The sequence below is a fragment of the Pyrus communis genome, chromosome 10 (assembly GCF_963583255.1).
Source record: "Pyrus communis chromosome 10, drPyrComm1.1, whole genome shotgun sequence".
Taxonomy (NCBI): Eukaryota; Viridiplantae; Streptophyta; class Magnoliopsida; order Rosales; family Rosaceae; genus Pyrus; species Pyrus communis.
The window spans coordinates 464,361-490,560 of NC_084812.1; the positions used below are offsets into that span (position 1 = coordinate 464,361).

At 39.1% G+C, this 26,200-nt stretch overlaps 5 protein-coding genes, 1 long non-coding RNA gene and 1 pseudogene across 6 annotated transcripts; 3 read left to right on the forward strand and 4 right to left on the reverse strand.

Annotated features, from left to right (window-relative positions):
* Window positions 1-367: 367 nt before the first annotated feature.
* Window positions 368-1,792, reverse strand: LOC137748218 (F-box protein SKIP1-like; annotated as a pseudogene).
* Window positions 1,793-2,650: 858 nt separating this feature from the next.
* On the forward strand, window positions 2,651-3,363 carry LOC137748220 (uncharacterized). Its single transcript, XR_011070040.1, has 2 exons — window positions 2,651-2,777; window positions 2,869-3,363. It is a non-coding gene; the product is annotated as an uncharacterized lncRNA (long non-coding RNA).
* LOC137748219 (F-box protein SKIP1-like) lies at window positions 3,330-4,862 on the reverse strand. Its single transcript, XM_068488332.1, has 2 exons — window positions 4,460-4,862; window positions 3,330-4,137 (listed from the first exon to the last, which is right to left on the reverse strand). Exons 1-2 carry the CDS (start codon window positions 4,819-4,821, stop codon window positions 3,564-3,566), a joined length of 936 nt encoding a protein of 311 aa, XP_068344433.1. The 5' UTR covers window positions 4,822-4,862; the 3' UTR covers window positions 3,330-3,563.
* A 1,497-nt stretch (window positions 4,863-6,359) lies between these two features.
* Window positions 6,360-6,758, reverse strand: LOC137747404 (UPF0057 membrane protein At4g30660-like). The gene is made up of 2 exons (XM_068487509.1): window positions 6,625-6,758; window positions 6,360-6,517 (listed from the first exon to the last, which is right to left on the reverse strand). Exons 1-2 carry the CDS (start codon window positions 6,712-6,714, stop codon window positions 6,374-6,376), a joined length of 234 nt encoding a protein of 77 aa, XP_068343610.1. The 5' UTR covers window positions 6,715-6,758; the 3' UTR covers window positions 6,360-6,373.
* Window positions 6,759-6,991: 233 nt separating this feature from the next.
* Window positions 6,992-10,361, forward strand: LOC137747403 (uncharacterized). Its single transcript, XM_068487508.1, has 3 exons — window positions 6,992-7,284; window positions 7,444-7,967; window positions 9,142-10,361. Exons 1-3 carry the CDS (start codon window positions 7,188-7,190, stop codon window positions 10,114-10,116), a joined length of 1,596 nt encoding a protein of 531 aa, XP_068343609.1. The 5' UTR covers window positions 6,992-7,187; the 3' UTR covers window positions 10,117-10,361.
* A 540-nt stretch (window positions 10,362-10,901) lies between these two features.
* On the reverse strand, window positions 10,902-13,773 carry LOC137747402 (uncharacterized). The gene is made up of 4 exons (XM_068487506.1): window positions 12,775-13,773; window positions 12,198-12,268; window positions 11,700-12,093; window positions 10,902-11,601 (listed from the first exon to the last, which is right to left on the reverse strand). Exons 1-4 carry the CDS (start codon window positions 12,871-12,873, stop codon window positions 11,404-11,406), a joined length of 762 nt encoding a protein of 253 aa, XP_068343607.1. The 5' UTR covers window positions 12,874-13,773; the 3' UTR covers window positions 10,902-11,403.
* A 7,364-nt stretch (window positions 13,774-21,137) lies between these two features.
* On the forward strand, window positions 21,138-25,002 carry LOC137746919 (uncharacterized). The gene is made up of 10 exons (XM_068486930.1): window positions 21,138-21,309; window positions 21,863-22,853; window positions 23,067-23,151; window positions 23,329-23,424; window positions 23,539-23,691; window positions 23,776-23,883; window positions 23,999-24,118; window positions 24,225-24,350; window positions 24,473-24,556; window positions 24,664-25,002. Exons 2-10 carry the CDS (start codon window positions 21,886-21,888, stop codon window positions 24,787-24,789), a joined length of 1,866 nt encoding a protein of 621 aa, XP_068343031.1. The 5' UTR covers window positions 21,138-21,309; window positions 21,863-21,885; the 3' UTR covers window positions 24,790-25,002.
* Window positions 25,003-26,200: the final 1,198 nt, after the last annotated feature.

Genomic DNA, 26,200 nt, shown 5'->3' on the forward strand with positions numbered 1-26,200 from the left:
TAAGTAGAAGTGAAATAGATACAGAACCTTTTGTAAAGAGCTCCACACACCGGCAGATACAATATACTTTTCCCACAATTGATCAGAGCAACACGACACGGTCATACATATTTTATTTCCGAGCTTAGCAGGCTGGATTCTGAAAACATCTGTCTGAAATCGCTCCTCATACAACCTCCAATGGCCATAACTGTTGATAGTTAAGTTGTTTTCAGATTTCCTTAGTTGTCTTTGTATTGTCTTATATGACAAGTTTAGGTTCTGGATCCATTTACTTTTGTAGGTCTCATATGTCCTTGTAATAGCCATGTGTCATCATCATATTGATGACCTACTATGTACGGTTAAGATTGGATTTAGTGCTTAAAGGAATGAAAAGGGAAAGGTTGGTTTTATGCTCTGAAAGAAACAGAGCAGCCGCATTCCATTAATATAAACAGAAAGCTTTCCTTTTCCAGATAGCTTCAAGTTTTCCTTCCTCTTCTTCATACTTCAAAACTAAACCCAGAAATTAAACACTCAATCCATAAACTTCATCAAGAACTTTGAGATTTTAATCTCCTTCAAATTCTTCAGATTGGATGTTGTGTTCTCAATATCCCGGCTAGTCAAGTTCATACACCCAAATAAATCCAAGTACTCGAGATTTGGACATCCTACAGATATCAAAGTAAACCCTTTAGCTGATACCTTTGAGAACCGAAGTTCAAGGTGCTCCAAATTTGGCATAGATTTGCCAATTGCAGCAGCTTCTGAATTTCCATCCTGAGGGCAAGTTTTTAAGTACTCATCTGGAACAACTCCAGTGTCTTCGAATGGATCTAACCAGTGCAGCATATTCCGCTTCAAGATTTTCAGATTTGGGCAGTTCCTCCCAATCAACACCAGAGACTCATGAGATACTTCATGGCAATAGCTGATATCAAGTTCCCGGATCATGGGGCAGCGAACTGCTATATCAGCCATGGACGAATCAGTCACATTGGGGCAGCTCTTTATCGAAAGAACCTCGAGGTTCGGGCACCTAAAACATTACATTACAATCACTACAATGTCTCGCTTCCTCATTCAAACGGAAGGAAAAATGATGCTTCAAAATGCTATATTTGGCAAAAAAACACTTCTAATTGTAGATCCGAAAACATTATTAACCAGTTTAAGGTAGTATTAGTGCCATCACAATCTAAACCTCAAAGATCAAATTTTGACGAACCAAAAACTCAAATCTAAACCTTTAACTCAGCATACAAAAATCAAGATCAAAACTTTATGATGAAAACATCGAATCAACGATAACCCACTTTTTGTCATTCAAAATTAAGCATAACCCGATTCTCCTAATTCAAAACAGATAAACAAATCGTATTCTGTTATACCTCTGAGCGACGTGCGAGAGAGACTGGTTGGAGCAGTGCCTGGTGCGAATCTGTTTCAACGAGCCGGCGCTCTAATCGACGACAGATCGGAGCATGGAATCGACCCGCTGCTCGAACTCCGGAGTCCACCACCACGCGGATTTGAACGGCGGGTCGAGTTGGAAATGCGACCCCGTGTCGAACACCGGCTCGAGGTCGAAGGCGGAGTTGAGGCGGGGATCCTTGCACACCTGCAGCCACGGCTTGCAGACCAGCATTGGCCCACTCCATCGGTGCTCCAGGGTGAGCCGACCCAGGATGTTGATCAGGCACTCCTGGGTCAACTCGGCCCAGTCCGAGCCGGACTCTGTCACAGTTTCTTCGGTGTCGGTTGTGTCCATTTTCACTGGTTGCCCTAAACGAGAGAATTCGGTTTCTTTCTGTTGAGGCTTCTCATGGGAAAGTTAGGAAATGTAGGTAGACGGTCATTTTACGTGCAAGGTTGTTCCAAAAATTGCCACGTGTCGGTTCTTTGTGTCACTATCATCTGCCTATCCAATGGGCTCCTTATCTAAACCGAAATAGTTGTCAGTACACGATGATGTTATGCATCATGATGATTCATCATGTAAGACCATCTCCGAAGATGTCAAATTTTGAACATAAAATTTAAATTTTGACAATTTATGTGGCATTTTAACATTTTTTAACTCTAATCGATATGTCAAATTAAATTATTATTTTGGGTAAATCTCAATTTACTATCCTCAAGTTTCGTGGTTTTCAACATTTGGTACATGAAGTTTTTTCGTTTCAGAGTCATACCTAAAGTGTTAATTTTGGGATAATCTTATACATCTGTTAGTCTGGCTGTTAAATCCCATTAATTGATGATGTGACGCCTATGTGGACAATGACTAGACGTCATATGAGAGATTCGAACTTAAACATCTTCCAACATTAAAAAAAAATTTATATCACTATACTAAGAGCTAGTTACGTCAGAAATACAACTTGATCGATCACAGCCACCATCGAATCACAAATCCCCCGGCCCAATTGGTGTTTACATATGATTGACAAGAATCTTTATCCACCAGCCATGAAAACACTAATTTTTTTTTCCTTCAAATTTCTCTTTATCTTTACGCTTGATTAGTGCTAATTACACTTAAACAGATAACAACAAAGGTCTATTTAAGTGTGTCACTCTTCCTAATCAACCACCTTCGAAAAATTAGTTACTATATTATTAGGTTATTAGAAAACCTAACATTTGAGAGAAGATGAGAAGAGAATTACTAAGATGGTCCTTTTTAATTCTCTGTCTAGTTGTTCATTCTGCATGTGAAAGCACTTCCAACCCTAAAACCGGAGATTACACACCTCTGAAGAAGCAGCATGATCACCTTAAGCTTAAGGGTGAGCTCACAAATTCTCTCGACAGATCGAGAAATATAACCGATCCCTACGTTCTTTTTCACTAATTTTATCAATTTTATGAGCTCTGCAGATGTATACGATACGATGAACAAATCAAGCAGAAAAGGCCAGCAAAGAATGCATGAATTTCAGCCTTTAAGGCTCTCCCAGAGAGCAAAGCCAGCCAACGGTGGTGCCTCCGACCTTTGCCGCACCCGTCCCGGCAAGGGTGCGGCAAGCTCTGTACAAGCTAAACCCCCCACTTTCTTCCTCTCCGCAGTGTTCAGGCATGTTGCTGTTGGATTGATCATCTTTGCTCTGTATTGATCGCTTGAGGTAATTTTGCAAACGTTATTTCGGACGCGATCATCGTGGAAGTTTTGCGATGAAACTTTCGCTGTTAAATGCCTGCGTTTAAACCCGTTCCTCAAACCTGCTTCTTATGTAATCGTTAGGTAGAATATCTATTTAGTTGTCTGCTAACTGATCTGTATATGAGCATTGAGCATGGCGATGTTTAAACGAAAGCAGAAACATGATTTGTATATGCAATGAAAGTATGATGCTAAATACAAAGAGTAAAGCATTAATACATGGTTTATACATGAACTCCATACAATCTGACTTAATGGCGTTACCGAACAAGGTTTTCGATAAGTAGAAGTGAAATAGGTACAGAACCTTTTGTAAAGAGCTCCACACACCAGCATATACAATATACTTTTCCCACAATTGATCAGAGCAACACAACACGGTCATAGATATTTTATTTCCGAGCTTAACAGACTAGATTCTGAAAACATCTGTCTGAAATCGCTCGTCATACAACCTCCAATGGCCATACCTCTCCGAATGGAAGACTGACCGTGGAATGTAGAAGTTTGGCTTTTTAATCTCCTTCAAATTCTTCAGATTGGATGTTGTGTTCTCAATATCCCGGCTAGTCAAGTTCACACACCCAAATAAATCCAAGTACCCAAGATTTGGACATCCTACAGATATCAAAGTAAACCCTTTAGCCGATACCTTTGAGAACCGAAGTTCAAGGTGCTCCAAATTTGGCATAGATTTGCCAATTGCAGCAGCTTCTGAATTTCCATCCTGAGGGCAAGTTTTTAAGTACTCATCTGGAACAACTCCAGCGTATTCGGATGTATCTAACCAGTTCATCATATTCCGCTTCAAGATTTTCAGATTCGGGCAGTTCCTCCCAATCAACACCAGAGACTCATGAGATACTTCATGGCAATAGCTGATATCAAGTTCCCTGATCATGGGGCAGCGAACTGCTATATCAGCCATGGACGAATCAGTCACATTCGGGCAGCTCTTGATCGAAAGAACCTCGAGGTTCGGGCACCTAAAACATTACATTGCAATCACTACAATGTCTTACTTCCTCATTCAAACGGAAGGAAAAATGATGCTTCAAAATGCTATATATGGCAAAAAACACTTCCAATTGTAGATCCGAAAACATTATTAACCAGTTTAAGGTAGTATTAGTGCCATCACAATCTAAACCTCAAAGATAAAATTTTGACGAACCAAAAACTCAAATCTAAACCCTTAGTTCAGCATACAAAAATCAAGATCAAAACTTTATGCCAAAAACATCGAATCAACGATAACCCATTTTTTGTCATTCAAAATTAAGCATAACAAATCGTATTCTGTTATACCTCTGAGCGACGTGCGAGAGAGACTGGTTGGAGCAGTGCCTGGTGCGAATCTGTTTCAACGAGCCGGCGCTCCAATGGACGACAGATCGGAGCATGGAATCGATCCGCCGCTCGAACTCCGGAGTCCACCACCGTGCGGATTCGAACGGCCGCTCGAGGTCGAACAGCGGCTCGAGGTCGAAGGCTGAGTTGAGGCAGGGATCCTTGCACACCTGCAGCCACGGCTTGCAGACCAGCATCGGCCCACTCCATCGGTGCTCCAGGGTGAGCCGACCCAGGATGTTGATCAGGCACTCCTGGGTCAACTCGGCCCAGTCCGAGCCGAACTCTGTCACAGTTTCTCCGGTGTCGGTTGTGTCCATTTTCAGTGGTTGCGCGAAACGAGAGAGTTCGGTTTCTTTCGGTTGAGGCTTCGTGTAGGAAAGTTATGATATGTGGGCAGATCGGTCATTTTACGTGCAAGGTTGTTCCAAAACTTGCCACGTGTCCGTTCTTGTGTCACTACTCATCTGCCTATCCAATAGCGGCTTATCTGAACCGTTAATAGTTGTCGGTACATGATGATGTTATGCATCATGATGATTCATCATGTAAGTAGACAAATTTTAACTCATGAGCAAGATGCACGAAATCTCTTTACGTGATATTTTTTTGAGCAAAACAATATATTTTACATTAAGAGGGGAGGAAGGTGGAAAAATTCGGTTAAGTTACACAATGAACAACTTAATTTGGTATTGAATTCGTCATCTTCAAGATTCGAACTTAAGATCTTTCACTTACAAATAAAGAGGTATACTACAAGACCGTAGTACTGAGTGACTTAAGTACTATAAATGCACAAAAATACAAGACCGTAGTACTGAGTGACTTAAGTACTATAAATGCACAAAAATATACCACCAAAATACCTAATAAGGTTATTATTCGAGCCGAAAATAACCAAAATTACTAGATTGCAATGCAATATTCCTTTAGAACTTTAACGAAAAGTTATCGGTAGTGTTCATTTTAACAAAAAATCATATTTTTATACTAAAAAATCAATTTTAGTACTATTCACTTTACCCTTTACCTTGTTATTTTCTTTAAAACTTAAAGTTTTCAAATCTTTTTCATTAGTTTTTCCACACTCCTTTCCAGCTCCCCGCCTCCCACCACGAGGAGGAACAGTTGATGCAGTTTCATCTCATGCCTCCTTAAACTAAAAGAAGGCCTTGTTGGCTCTAGCTGAGGAGAGAAACTTCACTACGGCTCACCTCCGGGAACAAATCAAAGGGGAGGTGGGTGGTGGCTGTGGGACAAAATACTCGCTTTGTGTGAGTGTGGAGGCAAACGCCCAAGTAATCATATGCTCGTACTGAAGTTTTTCTCCTAGCTTGGGAAAACAAGGAGGGAAATGTTCATTGGGTTGTATCGAAAATACAATCACATACTCGAAGTATCAAAGCCTTCTCGAAATTCAAATATGCTCCGGTGTAGGGTATACAACAAAATTTCTATCTGGTAGATCTTGATTAATAAATCCTCGATCAAGGAAGTATAGTGTACTCCAGAGCATACTAGAAAATTCCGTTTCTACCACAATTTACAACATGATGAGTTCTCCCACGGCAATTCTACATCACTGCAAAACTCTACTCAGTTATTTCCATTTACATCACTGCATCAAGCAAGCAATTGAGTATAAAATTGGGTACACGCGAACATGCAACGTCCCTTAATTTCCCGATGCCGAACAAAAACAAACAATCAGTCTAACACATGCAGTATACAATTCAGATCTCGACCATGGAGATATCATTCGATTTAATTAAAACATAAAATATCAACATAACAAGCAAACAAAAGATCCAAGATCCCATTTTGTTCTGAACCCAAGAAATTTTTTTTTCTTAAAAATGAAGAACCACGTTAATCCGAGGAGGAGGCGTAGAGGGGGCGGCGGTACTCATCGAAGTAGTCGTCGCGATTGATGAAGACGATGGCGTAGAGGGCGTAGATGATTCCCGGAATGTACCCCAGCAGCGTCAGCAGCAAGCATATGCAGAACTCCACCTGCACAAGTAATTGCCAATCCAATTCCAAAATTCAATTTTTCACCATTAATAAGATCAAATCTGCCACCAGAAGAAGACGACGGAGGAGAAAGAGAGGGGTCTTACGGTGCAGCAGCCGTGCCGGAGACAAACGCCCAGCGGAGGGAGCAAAATTGCGATCAGAATCTCGCAAAAGATCTCGCAGCGACTCGGCATTTTTGTTTCTCAGATATTTTCTAGAGAGAGAGAGTGCTTTTGTCTTAATGAAGAAGCAAACAAAGATAAGATGGTTGATGCATCGTGACGGTGACGTCCAGTGTATTGGGCTTTTTTTTCGGGCCAGAGCCAGCCATATATAAATAGATAAAGCCCAACTTCACAGTTTTGGGCTTGTCCATGTAATGGGCCGAAATACAGAGCCAACCCAATCAATGAACAGTAACAGAAGTAGAGGAGCACAAACTCCCGCTGGTGCTCAGCCCCACGAAACCTACACCTCTCCACCTGCTTTTCACATGTCCTTCTCCTCCCCTCCTCCTCCGTGGGCCCCGCCATCCCCGTCCAGCATTTCGTCACTATTTCGCCATTCTCTCAGGTACCCGAGAATCCAGTGAGAGAGTATATTTTGCTGTTTTAACTGCAAGTACTTTCCCAATTCAAACTTCAAAGCGCAACGTTCTATTGATTCCATGGAGTTCAAATTCCGATCGGTGGACGAGAGGCCGCCGCCGCCGTCGCCTTCTTCCACCGTCAGCTACTTCTCCTCCGAGCAAGCCGCATTCCGAGGTCTATCTCCACCTTCTTACTCTTCTCGCAATTTTCTCTTTTCTCGCGTTTGGCTGCCGAGAAAACCAAAAGAAAGTAAATTTAGTTCGAATTTCAGTTCTTTTCTTCATAGAAATTCAATTCAGTTAATTTTCTCGCTCTATAATCTTCTCTATACAGGCCAAACAGCTGCTCTTATTACTTCGACTCTGGCGACGATTTCAACACAACCGAATTTTGCGCCACGACGAACGCCGCCGCCGTCGATTTTCTGGAATCCGGCTATGAGATTGAACCTGGACCCGGCCCAGAACCCGAGGTCCGTCTATGACGAGATGATCGAGCGCCAGCTGGAGAAGGAGATGATCAGGGAGGAGATTATCGCGTCCGAGATTGCGCGACGGCGGGCTCTGGAAGTGGAGGTGAGGAGAGAGCTCATGCTCGAGCGGGAAATCGCCATGCGAAGACCCGCTGGCGAAGGGCTCGGTTTTGATGAGGACCGGTTCGGCGCGATGCGGTTCGACCACAGAGTCCGCCACCCCTTCGATGATGACCGGTTCGGATTCTTGGCTTCTCATGCGCCCGCCACATTCGATAGTTTCACGTGGCGGCAGCAACCGGAACCTCTGACCAATGGCTTCAAGTCGCATCCGGCTTCTCCTCCTGCTTTAGACCTCAATAACAAGGACAAGTTGATCAAACTGGTCAGTCGCATTCGACATTCTAAAATTTGATTGCTTTTTAACTTAATTATGCTCTGTTTATGGTTTACTGCACTTGTGGTGGGAATGCTCTGTTTTGTGCTAGAGTGGGAGATTTTTCGGGCTTTAGGATGATTTTCTGGTGACAAAGGCATCGCTTGGTGTCACGGATTGAATTGGATAACTCATTGGATTCTATGTATGAGGAAGTAAGAAATTGATGTCAACCTTCAAAACATTACATCCATTTCTTTCATTAGCATACATTTAGTCTAGCGAGTTATTGAATCCAATCATAGACACCAAACGAGGCCTAAGAGTCGTGGTTAGACCATGAGAACCAAGGTAAAAGATGAGGTTGGTGGTCAATTGCAAACCAAGAGACACCCTTTTTTTTGGATTGTCTAGATTTCCGGCTCCTTCAACCTGAGAAATCTTGGCTTCTGGGGCCATGTTTTACAATTACATTGCGGAGTCTGTTACTAGTAGCATCTGCATTGCCTAGGTGGCTGTGCCCATAACCAATGTTACATTGCTAATATTGACTTAAAAGGTTTATATCAATTCGCTCCCTATGCATGTGGTGGTCCTTTTGCTTATGGATCAGCACTTTAAAAGTCAGTCCCAACGGGGCATCATCGTCATTCATTATGTGGATAATTTTTCCTCGATCAGTGAATAAGATGGTTTACTATGACATTTTGTTATAGTGACATCAGTTTGATCAACGTATGGAGGAATTATCTAACATTAATGGCTGTGGTGATCATTGGAAGTTGATTTTTCATTTGTGGGTTCACTTGGAGAAGGCTACCCATGCATATGCGGCGGTCCCTTGTGTTAGGTAAATTGTCCTTATACATAATTGTATCTAGATGCCACACTCACCTAAGTACTTAGGACAGACAGATTCCTCTGCAATTATTTCAGCATCTTGAATATTTATTTTGAATCAAAGTTATAATGGTAAGACAAGCATCAATATTAAAATCATTTATTGGCTGAGTTGTGCAACAACATTCAAAATTGAAGGTTGACATCTTGTAGATTTCTTAGACAACGCATTCTTGTCACTGGTTGTTTCTACTTAAGATTACCGAAAAGTTGTCTATTGTTGTTCATTTGGGTTGAAAACTACTGTTTGTTAGTGTACTCCGTATAAGTATCTTTGTTGCAGGCGAAACCTGACCCAAATCTCTCCGGAGTCAAGCGGAAAACACCACCAACAGTGAGTGCAAGTGAGCTACCCCCATTTGGGTTGAAAAAGAAACCCAAGGAGGAATGGAGCTGCGCCCTGTGCCATGTTAGTGCAACAAGTGAGAAAGGTTTGATTCATCACATTAACGGTAAGAAGCACCAAGCCAAGGAAGCAAGACTGAGAGCTCAGAAACCAAGCTCCAGCAATGCACAATCATCAAAGAAAGCTGCAAACTTTTCTGAGCCTAAGAAGACCAACGGTAACAGAAGCACAGAATTGAGGGCCAAACAAGTTAGAAAATCGCTTGACCATAATGAAACCAGTGACGTTTCCAACCAGACAATGCAGGAGCAAGGCACTTCAAAAAAGGAAAAAGAGGAGCCGCCAATGCTGAAAGACCAGTGTGGAGAGGTTCTCAAGAACAAGGACGAGGTTAAAATGGTGGGAGGAGTGGAGAGAAAAGAAGATGTAAAGAAACAGAAGACATTTAAGTTTTGGTGTGAAAGTTGTAAAATTGGTGCCTATAATCCAAAGGTGTGGTCGTCTCATATAAGTGGGAAGAAGCACATAGCTAGGAGTCAGGAACTTACACAATATAATGTTCCGATTGCAAGTTTCATGGCATCATCGGAGGCTAGCAAGGACGCAGAAGATACTGATACGGCCAAAGAAGCTCAGGAGAAGATTCCAACAACCACTGCCATTGCATCATCAGAGGCTAGTATCGAAGCAGAAGATTCTGATGCGGCCAAAGAAGCGCACCAGAAGATTCCAACACCCACTGCCATACCATCAGTAGAGGCTAGTAAGGATGCAGAAGATGTTGACGCGGCCAAAGAAGCACAGGAGAAGTTCAATGGCGTCATGATCGAGCTAATGAGAATTCATAACACTGCTGTGGCAAAAGAAGCAAAGAACAGTGCGGAAATTGTTGTTGCAGACACAGATAAATGAGCTGCATACCCAATGATGAATAAGTTGCAGCAGAGACAGGGCGCGATTTATCTGTTGATGTCCTGCTTTTTATTTCAAGTTTCGGGCTGTTTATTTTCTGTACACCATTTTTCTCTTTATGCACGTTTTTTTTTTTTTTTTTCATTCTCTCGCTTTTGAATTGAATAAATCATTAGAAGTGTACCGAAAAAGTAGAACAGGGTTCGGAAATTACTTTTAAATTTTAGGTGTAAACACCAAGACAATCGTCTTCACCGCGTACAACCCAAAGGAGGGAAAAGAAGACATGAGAGTTGGACCTACTTACTATAAGTGGAACATTTTTTAGGCAGAGTATATCACAAGGAGAAATATAATCCAACAAACAAAACAAGACAGAAAATCGAAATCCAGGGGAATCACGATCTGTTTGTTTTTACTCTGTATATGCAGATCTGGGCGTAGCCTCGTTGGCCAAAAAAGTACTCTCTCTCACGTAAATTTAAATCTCAATACTCGTTTAGATTAGAATATCGCTCAAATAAATAAACACACACTTGCAGCCTCAAAATCCAACTTCACTTGACTCAACGGAGGATCATACCAGTTAATCATTTCTAATATTGCACAAACATAAAATTTTGGTTGTAAGAGTACACACTCGTAACCGCATGAGCTATAATTCCCTTGCCACTAATTAAGCGTTACCCTGTTAGTTAAAGATGTTGATACAGTGGCGCACCAGGCGTGAGTAAGTCTTCGAAAAGTTGGTGAAAAAGGGGTTTGTAAAGCATCCATTGACAACACACTCCACAAGTCCCATCAGCACTTGACAAAAGCTAACTTAAAAGTTAAACACGCATGTCCATAGCATTGCTTGAAGGTGAAGCATTAGGAAAAGCATTAACATTTCACCACCACCTTCCCAAACACCTAACTCTCGTGATGGTCCCAAAGTTTTCCCCTCTTTACAAATTTATCGTAGCCGGCCGCTTACGATTTAGAACCAGACGAAAGCAACGGAACAAAATTTGCGTTACCTGTACTTTCGCACCAAACATCCATCATCGATGATTTCAACTAAGCAATAAAATCGAATTCTGTCTGCATCCTAAGCAAACTTTCGCAACATTCATGAACACAAACGAAATCTGAATAATCCTAAACCATTGATTCCATCATTCCAACTGTATACATTCGATATGTAAGACTATAACAACTTTACAAAGAAGCACAGTAACTAAACCGTAATTTCCAACCCCAACAAGATATACGATCTTCATCAGTAAATTCTTTAAGAAAGTAAAATCAGACCCGTAAAGCCACCTGATCTTGCCAAGTAATCTTCCTCTTCCCGGATCGGTTTGACCCACTCCCGATAGTCCTGCAAGCCAGCAGCTTCATGTCATTGTGCTGCTCGTCATTTCCCCCTCTGAGTAAAGTTTTGTTAGGCTCCTCCATCCTCATTGGCTCATAATTCGCTTGAAATTCCTCCTCCTCCTCCCTCTGTTGCAAAATTAAACAAAGGAACATCAAACCTCACAGAACAGAAGTAGCACCGAGACTCAAAAGCACATTACTTGGAACATTTACTATTTGATTACCGAAATCTGGTTCAAGTCAAAAACTGGAGTGCTCTTCCGCTTTGCCGTGTCCTTCCCGCTCTGAACCCTTTCCTTCTGATTTAAGTCAAAGTTTGGAGTGGGGGTTCGCAAAGTAGCTTCCTTTCCGCCAAGAGCCCTTGCATTAAGGTTTAAGTCAAATTTTGGAGGAGGTTTCCGCACGATGTCTTCCATTCCATGTTTAACCTTTTCCTTTTTGTTCAAGTCCAATGAAGGAAGGGGGTATCGCGATGCGGATTCCTTCTTACTGGAGCTCTTTCCCTTCAGATAGGTCACGCGTTGGGTATCTGGATTGTGTGTTTTCACAACATCTTGCTTTGGTCGAGGGTTTGTCGACTGATTCCCCATTAAGTATTTGTATCTTCTCCTCAAAAACCTGCAAAGTCGAAAGATAAACAATTACCAAATCGTCATCTTTCCTCTTTCATTGTACATATACGCTATCTCACAAGTGCACATGGTATGGACCAGATGTCATACCTTACTTCGGCTACGAGCGTAGACTTTTTCTGTTTCATCATCTGCAATTTCTTCTTCATAGCATCTGCATCCTGCAATAAAAATGATTCCTCAATTAGTTTAGCCAAGCTCTATTATGAATCGGCATAAAAATTAGTATTTAAACACATTTACAAGCTTCCAATTCCTTTTTTTCTGGCAGTCACAACTCAAAAGAAGCAACAAATTTCCAAACAAAAATTAACATAAATATACCTGCAAATTTCAAATTCCTGCTTTTCCTAATTTTTCTATGGCAATCTCTAAAACACAAGGAGAACACAAACCTACTTGGAAAAAATTTAAAAAAAAAATCCTGAAAATTAGCTGAGCAATCTCTCTCTCTCTCTCTCTCTCTCTCTAAATCCCATCGAAATTGAGACCCAAAATTCAATCTTTTTGTTCTTCTTTCATGCTCAAATCAATCCGGCATACATACAAAACAACCCTAAAAAGTCCAAAGCTAGAAAACCCAAGAGAAACGAACACCGTACACCAGATCTAATGAAACCCCCAAAAGAAAGTTGAAATCTTTTAAATACCCAGAAAAGATTTATACCTTCTGCAGCTCCTCATAGTCTTGCATGAGACTCTGGTGCTTGAACCTGGTCCTCTGGTCCTCCACAGGATCAGAAACAACCCCTTTCATCTTCTTCATCAGATCACGGGGAGAAAGTAAAACAACACAGAACCCAAAAACCAAAAATTACAGGGAGGAGAGAGAGAAAGACGGGCAGGAGGAGATGGGTATGAAAAAGGAAGAAAGAGTTGGGGAGGAAATAATAAAAGTGGGTAGGGAGAGAGAAAGAAACAACAAGGACAAGGAAGAAAATAAAAGGAGAGAGAAAGAGAGGGGTGGGAAGGGAGGAGAAGTTTCTTGCTTTCCTGTTTTCTCTGTGAAAACTCTGACCAAGACAACAAAAACCCCAAAAGAGCCCACATAACTCGGTGAAAAATAATGTTGTTTTGAAAGACAGTGATGAAGATGGGGAGATTTTTTGGGGGGTTGCAGAAGGGCATTTCTGACAACATGCTTGTGGATGAGAGAGAGGCTAGAGAGAGAAAGAGAGAGTTGTGTGAGGTGAGGTGGGTTTGGTTGGAGGACATTAGAAGACATCTATCTCCTCTTTCTTTTCCTTCTTTCCCCTTCTTTCCTATTTTGTTTTTCTTCTACATAAATTTTGGTCCAGCTGGGCCATTGAAGAGAGAGAATTTCTAGAGAGAGAAAGACAGAGGGGAAGAGGTGGGTGTGGTGTGGTGTGGACTCTTCTTTGTTTTTGATGGGGGAAAGGGCGTGCGTGTAACTTCAATGTTCCTTCTTTGAAGGTGCGTTTTTCTCTGTGATGGATGAGAGAGAAAGAAGAAAAGACTGAATCTTTAGAAAGAGAGAGAGAAAGATTGGTGCTTTTAGAGAGAGAAAGAGGTGGGCATTGAAGATTGGGGCTTGATGATGATGAAAATTTTTAAAAAGGGCAGAAAGAAGGGATAAATGAGAGATAGAAGTTGCTGCCGTTTTCTGATGGGCGTTTTGCAGTTGTTGGTATTGGGGCAGTAGTGGCACCTTATTTTTAGGCTTTGGAAGATAGGGGTCAATTGATGCCCTATTTACCAAAACACCCCTCTGGTTTTTCTTTGATTCCAAGAATGCTTTGCTTCTCTCTCTACCTGCCTCTCTCTCTCTCCTCCTTTTTCCTGTTTTCACCCCCAACAGAAACTTGCAGACAAAAGAAGAACAAGTCCCTCATTTGGCTTGATGCCAGCAACTAAATTTCCAAAAAATCAACTCATCAATGGCTTTATACTATTGGAGGGGATTATCCAATGGCACACAACTCTCACATAGAAGGGTAAATTGGTAATTTTAAGGTCATTCATAAATGGAAAAGATGCCATCCGCACCAGCTTGCCTACTTGCCCTAGCCAGTAGCCACTACAATTTGATGATGGAATGCTTCATAGCTCCAGTGATGGAACCAAAGAAATTGAAAGAAGGATCCAATACCAGTCTAACTCCCTATTTACCATTTTGTCCCTCAAAAAAGTTGATGCGCATTTCATGGAAGGTGGGACTATTTGGTAAATTTCAAATCCCATCTAATGTATTTGAAGAAAAAATACTTCATGCAACGTAGATGGTATTGTGTCGTTATTCTAAGTCCAAAGGTATAATATATTTAGGTTACTGTCACGATAAAATCCTTGATTTAGGTAAGTTTTTTTTCTTGAATGAGACAAGGCATTTATGCGAGTTTTATTCTCAAAATTAGAATGTATTAATTTGAATTCTATAATACTGTTTTAATGATGCGAGTTTGATTTCAATTTATACGAACTAAACTCAAAGTTTCCCGAGTCATTCCAAAATCTCTTAACAAATTTTTCTTTACTACTATTAATTAATTAATTAATTGCAACACAGAGGAGAGCAAAGCAGGTGGTAACCACTGGGGTGCAGGTAAGTATTGTGGTAGAGTACTGCTGGTTTCCTTTCTTTTTCATGTGCTGGCAGCCTGGCATCTGCCATGGCATTACACATTGACTCTCTCTCTCTCTCTCTCTATCAATACTATTATCTGAGGGTGTTTAGGGTGTTTTGAGTAATTTGCAGCTGGGCATTTTAATGGCAACGACTGAAATGTGTAAGAATCCATGAAAACGTGAAAACAGGGCAGAACTAGAATTAAGAATGGTAGTTTAACTTTAGGATTGGCAAAAGGTCAAGTCAATTGTCTCAGTGTTTGTGTTTGCTTCTTCTAGTTAGTGTTTAATTAGTATATTCTTTATGGCAAACAAGCCATATGAATATGAAATCGCTTCCTTATCATGTATAAAATTGATAACAGTATCCGATCACATCATATGTAGGACATACAAAGAAAATGCTAAATTCTAGTTTTGACATGAAAGATATGGGATTAGCTTATGTGATTCTTGGAGTTCGAATTCTAAGGAATTCAGATGGATATGTCCTAACTCAATCACATTATGTGGAAAAGGTTCTAAAAAGGTTTGGACATTATGATTGTAAACCTGCAGTAACTCATTTTGATCCCATTCATAAACTTACTAAAAACGAAGAAGATAGCGTATCTCAATTGGAGTATACTCAAGTTATAAGTTGCTTGATGTACATTATGAATTGTACAAGACCTGATCTTGCTTATTCAATAAGCCGACTAAGTAGGTATTCAAGTAATCCTGGAAGAGATCATTGGAATGCTTTAATAAGGGTATTAAGATACTTAAAGCATACAATAAACTATGGTTTGCATTACACTCAATATCCCCCAGTATTAGAAGGATATAGTGATGCAAATTGGATTTTAGGGAGCACAGACAGTAAATCCACAAGTGGATATGTATTTACACTTGGTGGAGCAGCTGTGTCATGGAAATCATCCAAGCAAACATGTATAGCACGTTCGACAATGGAATCAGAGTTTATAGCCTTAGATACAGCTGCTGATGAAGCTGAATGGCTTAAACATTTTCTGGAAGATATTCCATTATGGCCCAAGCCTGTGACTGCCATATGTATACATTGTGACAGCATGGCTGCACAAAGTCGAGCCAAAAACGCTGAATATAATGGGAAGTCGAAACATATAAGGCGACGACATAAAACCATTAGACAACTACTCAAGAATGGAACTATTTCCATTGATTATATTAAATCTAAGGAGAATATTGCCGATCCTTTGACAAAAGGCCTATCCAAGGATCAAGTGGCATTTACATCAAGGGGAATGGGTTTAAAGCCAACTCAATGAGTTATAACTTGACGGAAACCTAACCTAGCTAATTGGAGATCCCATGGTCTAGGTTCAATAGGCAAACTAGTTGAGGAAAACTCAAAGTAAACAACACAATATCTTTACTCATTTTTATGATGGAAATCTGTATGTTGCCTGTAAGACGAAAAGGGTGAATAACTAGTCTTAATAATGCTAATATCTTATGATTAAGATGAATAGAACAAGATATTCTTTATTAGCATTACCTATATGAGATTGATGTGGGGTCGCATCTTTGAGAATTGGTATGGCTACAATTCTCTAAAGGTCTCATGAAATCAAGATATGTTCAGGACCAAAATGAACACAACCGTATGAATTGACGTGTGTCAAGATGTGATATGTGTGATACTTATTGTTTCGATTTTACTACTAAGAATGACCAGTTCAAGATAGTAAATTCACTGCTTCATTAGGTAAAACCGATAAGTACTCACTAGAGAAGGTTCAAGTTCAAAAGACACGTATCTCGATGCGTATCATATCTAAGTTCTCTGGAAAGACGTCTAGTATCTTATTTTCCATTCAAATGTGGGGTATTGCTAGAGTTTGAATAGAAAATGTGGGGTATTGTTGGAACTTACTTGTGTTATGTGGGACTGCCAGTCCCACATCGCCCATACACCCTTTACACTAACTCTTTATAAGTGAGTTTACTCACTTATAGTTTGAATTGAATTGGGCCAAAGCCATGGACCTTGGGCCTTAGACTTGGAGGGTTTGGGTGTATATATTAAATGTCAAAGATGAGCCTTGGGCCTTGGGGCTCTTGGGCTCGGATGGACGAAAAACACAAGTTACGTTTTTTATTTTTTGGATTCGGTTTTTTCCGAAAGGATAAAACTGATTGAACAGTTACGTTCAGTTTTTAAATTGATTGAACAGTTGCATTCGGTTTTTTCTTTTTAAGAAACTGATAAGCATGAACGGTTGTATAAGTTCAAATTATGCCATTATATACATGGAAATAAAATCAGAAACAAAGAATCAATTTTCATATTCATTCCTCCATATTTCGCTGAGAACCACACAACCAATTCGCCAAGAATCCAAGTTCGAGTGCAAGAACTTGGATTAGATAGTTGTATCCTGCAAGATAGACGTCCATTGAACTGCTGCACTGGAGTAGGGACGAATTTTTGTCTTAGGAGATTGCTTCTGCAAGCCTCTATCTGCAAGAAACAAGTCAGTGATTTGTGATTTTATATATAATCTCATTAAGTGTTTATGTTTTAATATAGTGTGTTTATCGTTGAGGTTTTCCATTTGAAATAAAACTGTGCAAATTGTTATATAATATACACTTGACGTTTGATTGGTTATAACAAAAGATACAGAATCTCTTGTGCCATTTGATTCTATATTAATTTGTCCATGCGAAAATTATTCTAGTTAAATAGACTTGAGAAAGTTGTTCGGAGAAATTTGGCGAAAACGTTCAAGAAAGGTTTACCATTACATGGCCAGTGGCTAATGACTTTTAAATAGGGTTTTGGATTTGAACAAGTCAGTCAAGCCATCGGCCCCCTCAGAGTCTCCACCCACTGAGAATTGACATCTTCATTCTGTTCAATATACGCTCTTTTGCACGATGAATTCAATTTATAATTATGACTCTGATGACTCATTGTTTTACAATTTTGTGTGCAGTTTGAAACACCAGTAAACCACCGGACCAAGTATCCTTTCTCTCCCTCTCCCTCAGGATTTTTTTAGTATGCACCAGTGTATGTATTTATGGTTGTTGAATCCTTTGACTTTTGGATTCTTAGCTTTACATTTAACGCTCTATTCATCCGTAACATGTCAAACAAATAAACGTGATGATGCATCGTCAAGGGTTAGTCTTTTAGTCTTTCCCTTTTTATGTACAGATTTAGTAATTGGATAGGATCAAGTTAGCCAACTTTTGAGTTGAAAGAACACAGTGCTCCCAACTTTTCTCAACCCCTGGCATGCATACATGGAGGGTTGAGCATTTGGAAATAAACGAGGTGCGAATATGTGCGCAAAGCCTTATGGATTGCCGCATTTCGTTGATACAATTGACAAGCTCAGATAAATTTTGTAATGTAGAAGCAGAATTTGATGGTTACTATGAAGGAAACCAGCAACCTGTCCGAACGGAGATCACTGAGGCTGCAACTTACTGGCCTTGTTCAGTCAGATGATACGAAAACCATCTTTCGAATGTGCTTGTTATCTGTGACAGATCAAAATTCAAAACCTATTGAAACTTTGGCAGTATGTCATTTGTTTGGTTTTGTTCTAGTGATCCACCGAAAGTGTTATATATATAGCTGGTCGATGAAGATTATACTATATGTTATTATGTTTAATCTATCTTAATGCAGAAAAATGCAAACAACTCGAAACCATGCAAATGCATTCTTCAAGTAATGTAACTAGAAACTGATGTACATTTGTTGCTGTTCAAAAAATACAATTACTTGCTAATTTTAATGAATGAGTACTAATCTAGCTGTGCCCTAACGATCTGTTTGTGTTGGAATTTGGCGAATATATATGTATTCGAATTTCCGAGTAGCATGTCAGTTAGGTTTTGGCAACGATCTGTGATGTGTGTGTGTGTGTGTGTGTGTGTGTGTGTGTGTGTGTGTGTGTGTGTGTATTTTAGGTTTTAGAGGGATGACACTCTGGTTCATGAAGCAGGGTAGAAAAAAATTTAAAACACTAAACTTTAAGCAATTAATATATCTCACGCAACGGATATCTCGCTATATAAACAGCGGAGCGGGATACCAACTATGAAGCAGCTCATCTTTGGTTTCCTTTAATTGTGCTAGCTCATGTTCCAATGTATAGTATGTAAAGATATACATACTAGCAAACCTTATGGATTTTGAGAGGTGGAGCTATATATATATATATATATATATATGAAGCTTTTAAGGGAAGGGATCCCCATTAATCTCATCCATAGAATTTCAGTAAAGTCAAATTTAATGGTCAAGAGGGTGTTCTCATTTTTTTTTTTGAAAAATGGGAATCTCTTCCCTTAAAAAGCCTATATATATGTGTATATATGCTGCAGTTTTTGAGCAGGAAGTGTAGGGAAATTTTGACTTTAGGAGCTTAGTTACGTAATTAAGATTATGAAGGACACCTAACCAAACTTCCAAACTCCTTTCTCTAATAAGGTGGATGTAGGCCACCACTCAGTATTACGGTCTGGTTGTAATCATCTTCACTTAGAAGTGAAAATTCTTATATTCGAATCTTGTAGATAACATATTCGACACCAAATTAGGCTGTTTATTATTTAATTTTGCCGAACTTCCTATTTTCTTAATATAAAAATATCAATGTATCAAAAAAAAAACAATAAGGTGGATGTAGTAATGTTATACTTGGTGCAAGTTTGGTTAGAAATGAAAATAAATAAATAATTCGATTGGAAATTAAATAATTTAGGACTGTGAAATTAAGAATATTAAATCTTATATCTCCAGTGGGCATGCTTTCTAGTGGATCCGAAAAACGGGAACCTCCATATATGGGTCGATATGCAACACTGTGCATATTTGGGTCCAAATGTACGTGGGCTACACATGTAGTGAATTTGCCATCATGCCATTCACTTGTAAGGAAATTTCACGTGAGAGGCGACCTGATCAGGTATTTTATTCAATAATTTATGTAGCGTTATTTAGTTTTCATCTAAATTATGTAATTGAAACATTAAAAATACAGATTCACTAATACTCGATAACGTGTAGATGTATTTATTAATTAATATTAGATAGTTAGGCATGACTCAAGATTATCTCAGTATTTGTACTCTACTCATATTTTAAGGAATGAGATTCACTTTGAATTTCTGTGTTCAGAGCCTACGAACAAAGAGATTGAATTTTTCTGTTCAGAGCCTACGAACAAAGAGGTCCAAACCGTTTAAGAAAAAGAGAAGATAATCGGATCGTTCAAGTTTTTGGATATGTAAAGTACGCCAATAGGAGAGGCTAATAAGGATTATAAGTTTGAAATTGAATGGTTTAAATATCTCAATCTAAGAGCTCCGGACACAAGAATAAAAAATAGATTTCAATCATGTTTCAAGGCAACAGAGCACCAAATGACAAGTGTGGATGCAGTTCCCACGCTATGTTGATACGTAGGAGGATCGCACATTTAATGGACGCTGTGCTAAACCCATGTAGTGCTCGCACTTGACTCATTTTCAACCACAATATGGCTATACCATGCACCATAAAAAATAAAAAGAAGAACTAATAAAAGAGTTTAAAAATTTTGAACTTTTAACTATAAGGATGAATAAAGGGTAAAGTGAATAATAATATGATTGACTTTTTAGTATAAAAATGTAGTTTTTCGTTAAAGTGAACAATACCAAGAGTTTTCGTTAAAGTTCCTAATATAAAATTGTACTGATTTGTTTTCGATAGTCTAGCTTATTAATTAGTTTGATTTTTAAACTACTTTTATCTTTCATTTTTCTAAACTACTAAGTAGCTCATATATTTGAACCCAACAGGATCCTCTCCGGATCCTTTTGATAAGGATTTTCGGGATTCGTTCATTGTACATTATGCGATTAATTTTTATTAAGTACTGTTTGTATTTAATTTTAAGTAAAAATATTTAAATAATTTCTGACCACACGATGTACGATGAACGGACTTGATTAATGGATGACCAGAATCATCACAATGAGGATCTAGCGAGGATCCGAATTCTATTTGGACCATCTCTTTGTACTTTTAAACTTGTCAAACAATATAAGTACATAGTTTGAATACAAATATTAATTTCAAATGTAAATAATTGAGCGGCAACATAACTATCGGGATGATTTATTAGTTGGGGACAAATTCTATGTTCGTATTACGTTTTGAGTTTGACTTCTGACGTTGGTGAATTACATAATAATGATTAGGAGACACAAAAATACATGTATAAATCTTTACAACCCAAAAATAATGGACTGCCGATGAAGCGATCTGATACCCTTTTTGAGGAAAAAAAGAATAAAAAGAAAAAGAGCGGCAACATAACGTCCAAAACTGTTGCTTTCCGGTAATGTTGAACTGGTTTTACCGTCCAAGCCCCCATTTCAGAGGTCAAAGTCCAATAAGGTAGGAAAACAGGTCAAAATTGGAAACGCAAAAAACCGAACTTTCGAAGTTACCCTCGCTTTCATGGACGCTCGTATATAAACCGGGACCTTCGCAAAATTCCCAATTTTATTCTGTCCTCTCCCGAAATCAATTTTTTCATTTTTTTCTCGTAGGATTTTCTCACGTTCGAAGAAAACACAGGTATGTTGATATTTTTTGTATTTATTTACCGAAGTTCCCAAAAAATTTCGATTTATCGATTCGATTATTTCGGATTCGATGGTTTTTATTCGATTTGAGGGTTTGTTCGAATTTTAGTTGAATACTGATGATCGAGTATCCCTTTTCCTGATCCATCGATTTGTGGGGTTTTTTTTTTATTTTAAATATTTACTTTAAATTGTTGGTTTTTGGGATTTAGGTACTGGTAAAGCAAATGTCTTTGATGGGATTTAAAATTTGGATTTTAGTTCGATCTCTAACTGTATATATTCTTTTTTTTTTTTTTTTTTTTTTTGTGATAGAACTGTATTTGTTCTTTCATTCATAAATTTTGATCCTTTAAATTTTTTTTTTTTATTTGTATTGTTGGAAATTTTTTGAACTTTAATGGAATTATTCATGAGCTAAAAAATCATGATCATATTGTTTTTGTTGATTAATTTGAACCAATTGTTGTTTGGATTGATGGGTTGTTGGTAAATTGAATGAGATTTTGAAATTTCTAATTTTTTTTTAATGGGTTTGATTGCAGAGAGGCATTGAAGATAATCGAAGATGTTAGAACAGTTACTGATATTTACTAGAGGAGGATTAATTCTCTGGACATGCAAAGAGCTTGGAAATGCTCTTAAGGGATCTCCAATCGACACCTTGATCCGATCGTGTCTTTTGGAGGAACGGTCTGGTTTAGCTTCTTTCGATTACAATGCCCCTGGGGCTGCTTACACGCTCAAATGGACGTTCCACAATGAGCTCGGTCTTGTGTTTGTCGCTGTTTATCAGAAGATCCTCCATCTGTTGTATGTGGATGAACTGCTTTCGATGGTGAAACATGAGTTTTCGGAGATTTATGATCCAAAAAGGACAGTGTATGCTGACTTTGATGAAACTTTTCGACAACTGAAGAAGGAGGCTGAGGCTAGGGCTGAGGAATTGAAGAAGTCGAAGCGGGTGGGTAAGCCTGTGAACAACAAGAAGCAAGGGCAGGTGCAGAAGGGGGGACTTGGAGGAGACAAGAAAAAGAATGAAGGTGGTTTGGCAAGTGACGGTGGGGATGGTGATAATATGAAAGGCCGTAAATTGGAGAATGGGATCTCTAACGGTAATCACGTGGATTTCAAAGAATCTAATGGTACTGCTAACGGAAAAGAAAATACTAGTTCCAATCTTGGGGCTTTTGATGTAAATAAGCTTCAGAAACTTAGATCTAAGGCTGTGAAGAAGACAGAGAAAACAGCTACTGTTGATAGCAAGAGCTCCAAGGCTGAGCCAAAAAAAAAGATAACAAAGAAGAATAGAGTTTGGGATGATAAACCTCCTGAGTCGAAACTGGATTTTACGGATCCTATGGGTGAGAACGGAGACAACAATATTGAGGTCGTGGCAGCAGATCACGGTGAAAGTATGATGGACAAAGAAGAGGATTTCAGTAGTGAAAGTGAGGAGGAAGAGGAAGAGGATGTTGGGAAGGAAAGCAAACCTGATAAGCAAAAGAAGGGGTGGTTTTCATCCATGTTCCAGAGGTAAATCTTTTGGAAACCTATGATGTTCGTTATGTTAAAATGACTATTTGAGTTGGTGAAAATAACTGCTATTGAAATGGCGCAACACTTCAAGTTTCTCTTTTTCTCGATAAATCTGAAATGGCTTATGTTTCCTTGTATTGTCAAGCCAGTTTTGTCAGACTGTTAGGTTGTTGCATAATTTTTATGCCTCTTTCGCTTGTTTGTATTCAGTATTGCTGGCAAGGCGAACTTGGAGAGGTCTGACCTGGAACAAGCTTTGAAAGCTCTCAAGGATAGGCTCATGACCAAGAACGTGGTATGCTCTTGTACTATTTTTTTTCCCATATTAAGCTGAAGTTCGTTTTATCAGTAACTTCCAAGTTTTTTAATTGATGGTACAAATACAATCCTTTTCAATATTTGTCACCTGATGCTACAGTACTTTTGATCTTATTGAGCCATCTAATATGATTTTGTGCTGTTGCATTACTAGGCCGAGGAGATAGCTGAGAAGCTTTGTGAATCAGTGGCAGCTAGTCTTGAGGGTAAAAAGCTGGCTTCTTTCACAAGAATATCTTCTACTGTGCAGGTTTGTCAATTTAATTCTCTTCATTCCTCCAATATCCTGTCTGCCGGTTTGGCCTCTTATTATTATTTTTGTCAGGCTATAAGACTAATATTGGGCATGTATAACTTACTGTAGACTGCAATGGAAGATGCTCTTGTTCGTATTTTAACTCCCAGGCGCTCTATTGATATACTGAGGGATGTGCATGCTGCCAAGGAACAAAGGAAGCCGTATGTTGTCGTTTTTGTTGGCGTCAATGGAGTTGGGAAATCTACCAATTTGGCTAAGGTTGAGCTGAATTCTTTTCTTTGTAGTATGTACATTAAGGCATGCCTTTACTGAGTGGTTTTATTAATCAATTGCACCTTGCAGGTTGCTTATTGGCTTCAGCAGCATAATGTCAGTGTCATGATGGCTGCCTGCGATACATTTCGATCAGGAGCTGTTGAGCAGCTGCGTACTCATGCACGCAGACTCCAGGTATGATATTATAGGATTCACATTCACTTAGGAATGGCTGCCGGTTCATTGGATAAAAATAATTAATTTTCTGTCTGGACCTAACAAATAACTTGTAACCAACCTTCCATTTCAGATCCCTATTTTTGAGAAGGGATACGAGAAAGATCCTGCAGTTGTGGCCAAGGAAGCAATCCAGGAGGCCACACACAATGGTTCTGATGTGGTTCTTGTTGATACGGCTGGTCGTATGCAGGTACTGTGTTTCTAGTTCTATAGCGTGTCATGTTATTTTGCTGTGTTTTGTGATTTTTTGTTTGTTTTTAGTAATTTATAAATAATTTTTCTTGTATGCCTTTCAGGATAATGAGCCATTGATGAGGGCACTGTCCAAGCTTGTCAATCTTAACAACCCAGATCTTGTCTTGTTCGTTGGAGAGGCACTGGTTGGGAATGATGCTGTTGATCAGCTTTCGAAGTTTAATCAGGTTTGAACTCCGTATTCATATTCTCGGTTTTTTTTTTTCTAGTATTGTCCAATTTATGTTTGTTTCTGTATCATTATTTGCTTACTGGCTGGTTTCTGATTCCACTGTCCCTGTTCCTGCAGAAATTAGCGGACCTCTCAACTTCGCAAAACCCGAGACTGATAGACGGGATATTGCTCACTAAGTTCGACACTATTGATGATAAGGTAAACAAGCATTTTTAAACTGCAAGTACTTATGAATATTATTGCAATTTTGGCATGTTTCGATTTTTTTAATGATACATCAACTGAATTTACGTGTTATGGTTTAGGTTGGGGCTGCGCTGTCCATGGTTTACATATCTGGAGCTCCGGTCATGTTTGTCGGGTGTGGCCAGTCGTACACTGACCTCAAGAAGCTGAATGTGAAATCGATCGTGAAGACGCTCCTGAAATGAGAGACGTCGAGCTGCCCAACTTCATGATTCAAAGCATGCTGCCGGTTTATGTTATGAACTCTGTGTCCTGCTGTTTGCTGCTGTACCTTTAATTTGTATTGTCTCTGTTTGATCGACCCTAATATCACTGTGGTGGTGTTGAAAACTTTGGAGGTGAATCAGTCCTTTCGGCTGTAATTTAATATCAGATTTATTAGATGCTGTTCTGTTCAAGTTGCTCTCTTCTCTCCCCCTCTCTAGAAATATGCCCCAAATTATTCATCCAAAATTAAAATTCTATGGTCTTCGGGAGTATTGAATACTGCGGATTTTTCAACCGTTAGATTTTTTATTTTTGTTATTCAACGTTTCTGGGAGTATAAAACTTGTCCTATGTTCGGACGAGAGAGACTTTCAAGTTTCTCAGTACCGAGGAACTTTAGACCATTTCTAATTGAATGTCAAACTCTAACCGTCAAACTACAATTGAACTGTTGTGGCAATCTAAAGTTTTATGTTAAATTTTGTGTTCTTCCGATCAAATTGTCAACTATTGTATTCTTATTTAATGTAGATTTTTAAGCGATTGTATTTATTATAAAAATTGTTGAAACAAAATAAATTTGACGTTGAGGGCTTCAAATCCAGTCAGCAAATAACACTTCAGTTAATAACATCCCCACCTAGAATTTAACATATCCTTAGAATATGCTCTTGTCCAAGTTGCTCTTCCTTCATGCAAAATTAAAATTCTATGGTGTTTGGGAGTATTGAATACTCCGGATTTTTCAACCGTAAAAACTTTAATTTTTATTATTCAACTTTTTTGGCAGTATAAAACTTATCCTATGTTCAAAGGAGAGGCTTTCAAGTTTCTATGTACCGTGAAACGGTAGACTCGTTAATGTTACGCTACAAGAACACCGCCAATAAACTACTCAAGCAATACAAATTTACTCCTCAAATGGTTATTTTGTTTGTAATTTCAACGTAAAACAGGAGATATCAATTTAACATTTGGAGAAAAATTTAAGTGTACTGGAACACGACTTAGTATACTAAGTGTCATAATACAATTGATTATCAATTTTTCTTTTTAAGTTTCTAACTAATTATATTGTTATACTTAATGTAACTGGTCGTGTTCCCAACACACTGAAAATATCTCCTAAATTTGGTGGCTTTTTCAGGCTCCTCCACCAATCAAGAGGGGTTTGCAAGTTTTTGGGCATTGTCCTTAGATGCCCAGATGACAATGTGCACCCCACTATCATTGCAGCTTTTGTTTTTGTTAAAAATGGTGATGGCATGGTGATGAAGTGGCTAGCTAGGGTAGGGCGTGTAGGTTGCATCCAACCAGGCCATCGTGACGGTGGTTGGCTCCGAGTGTTACTTTTGGTCTTAGTGTCACGAGATGGCTCAAGAGAAAGAG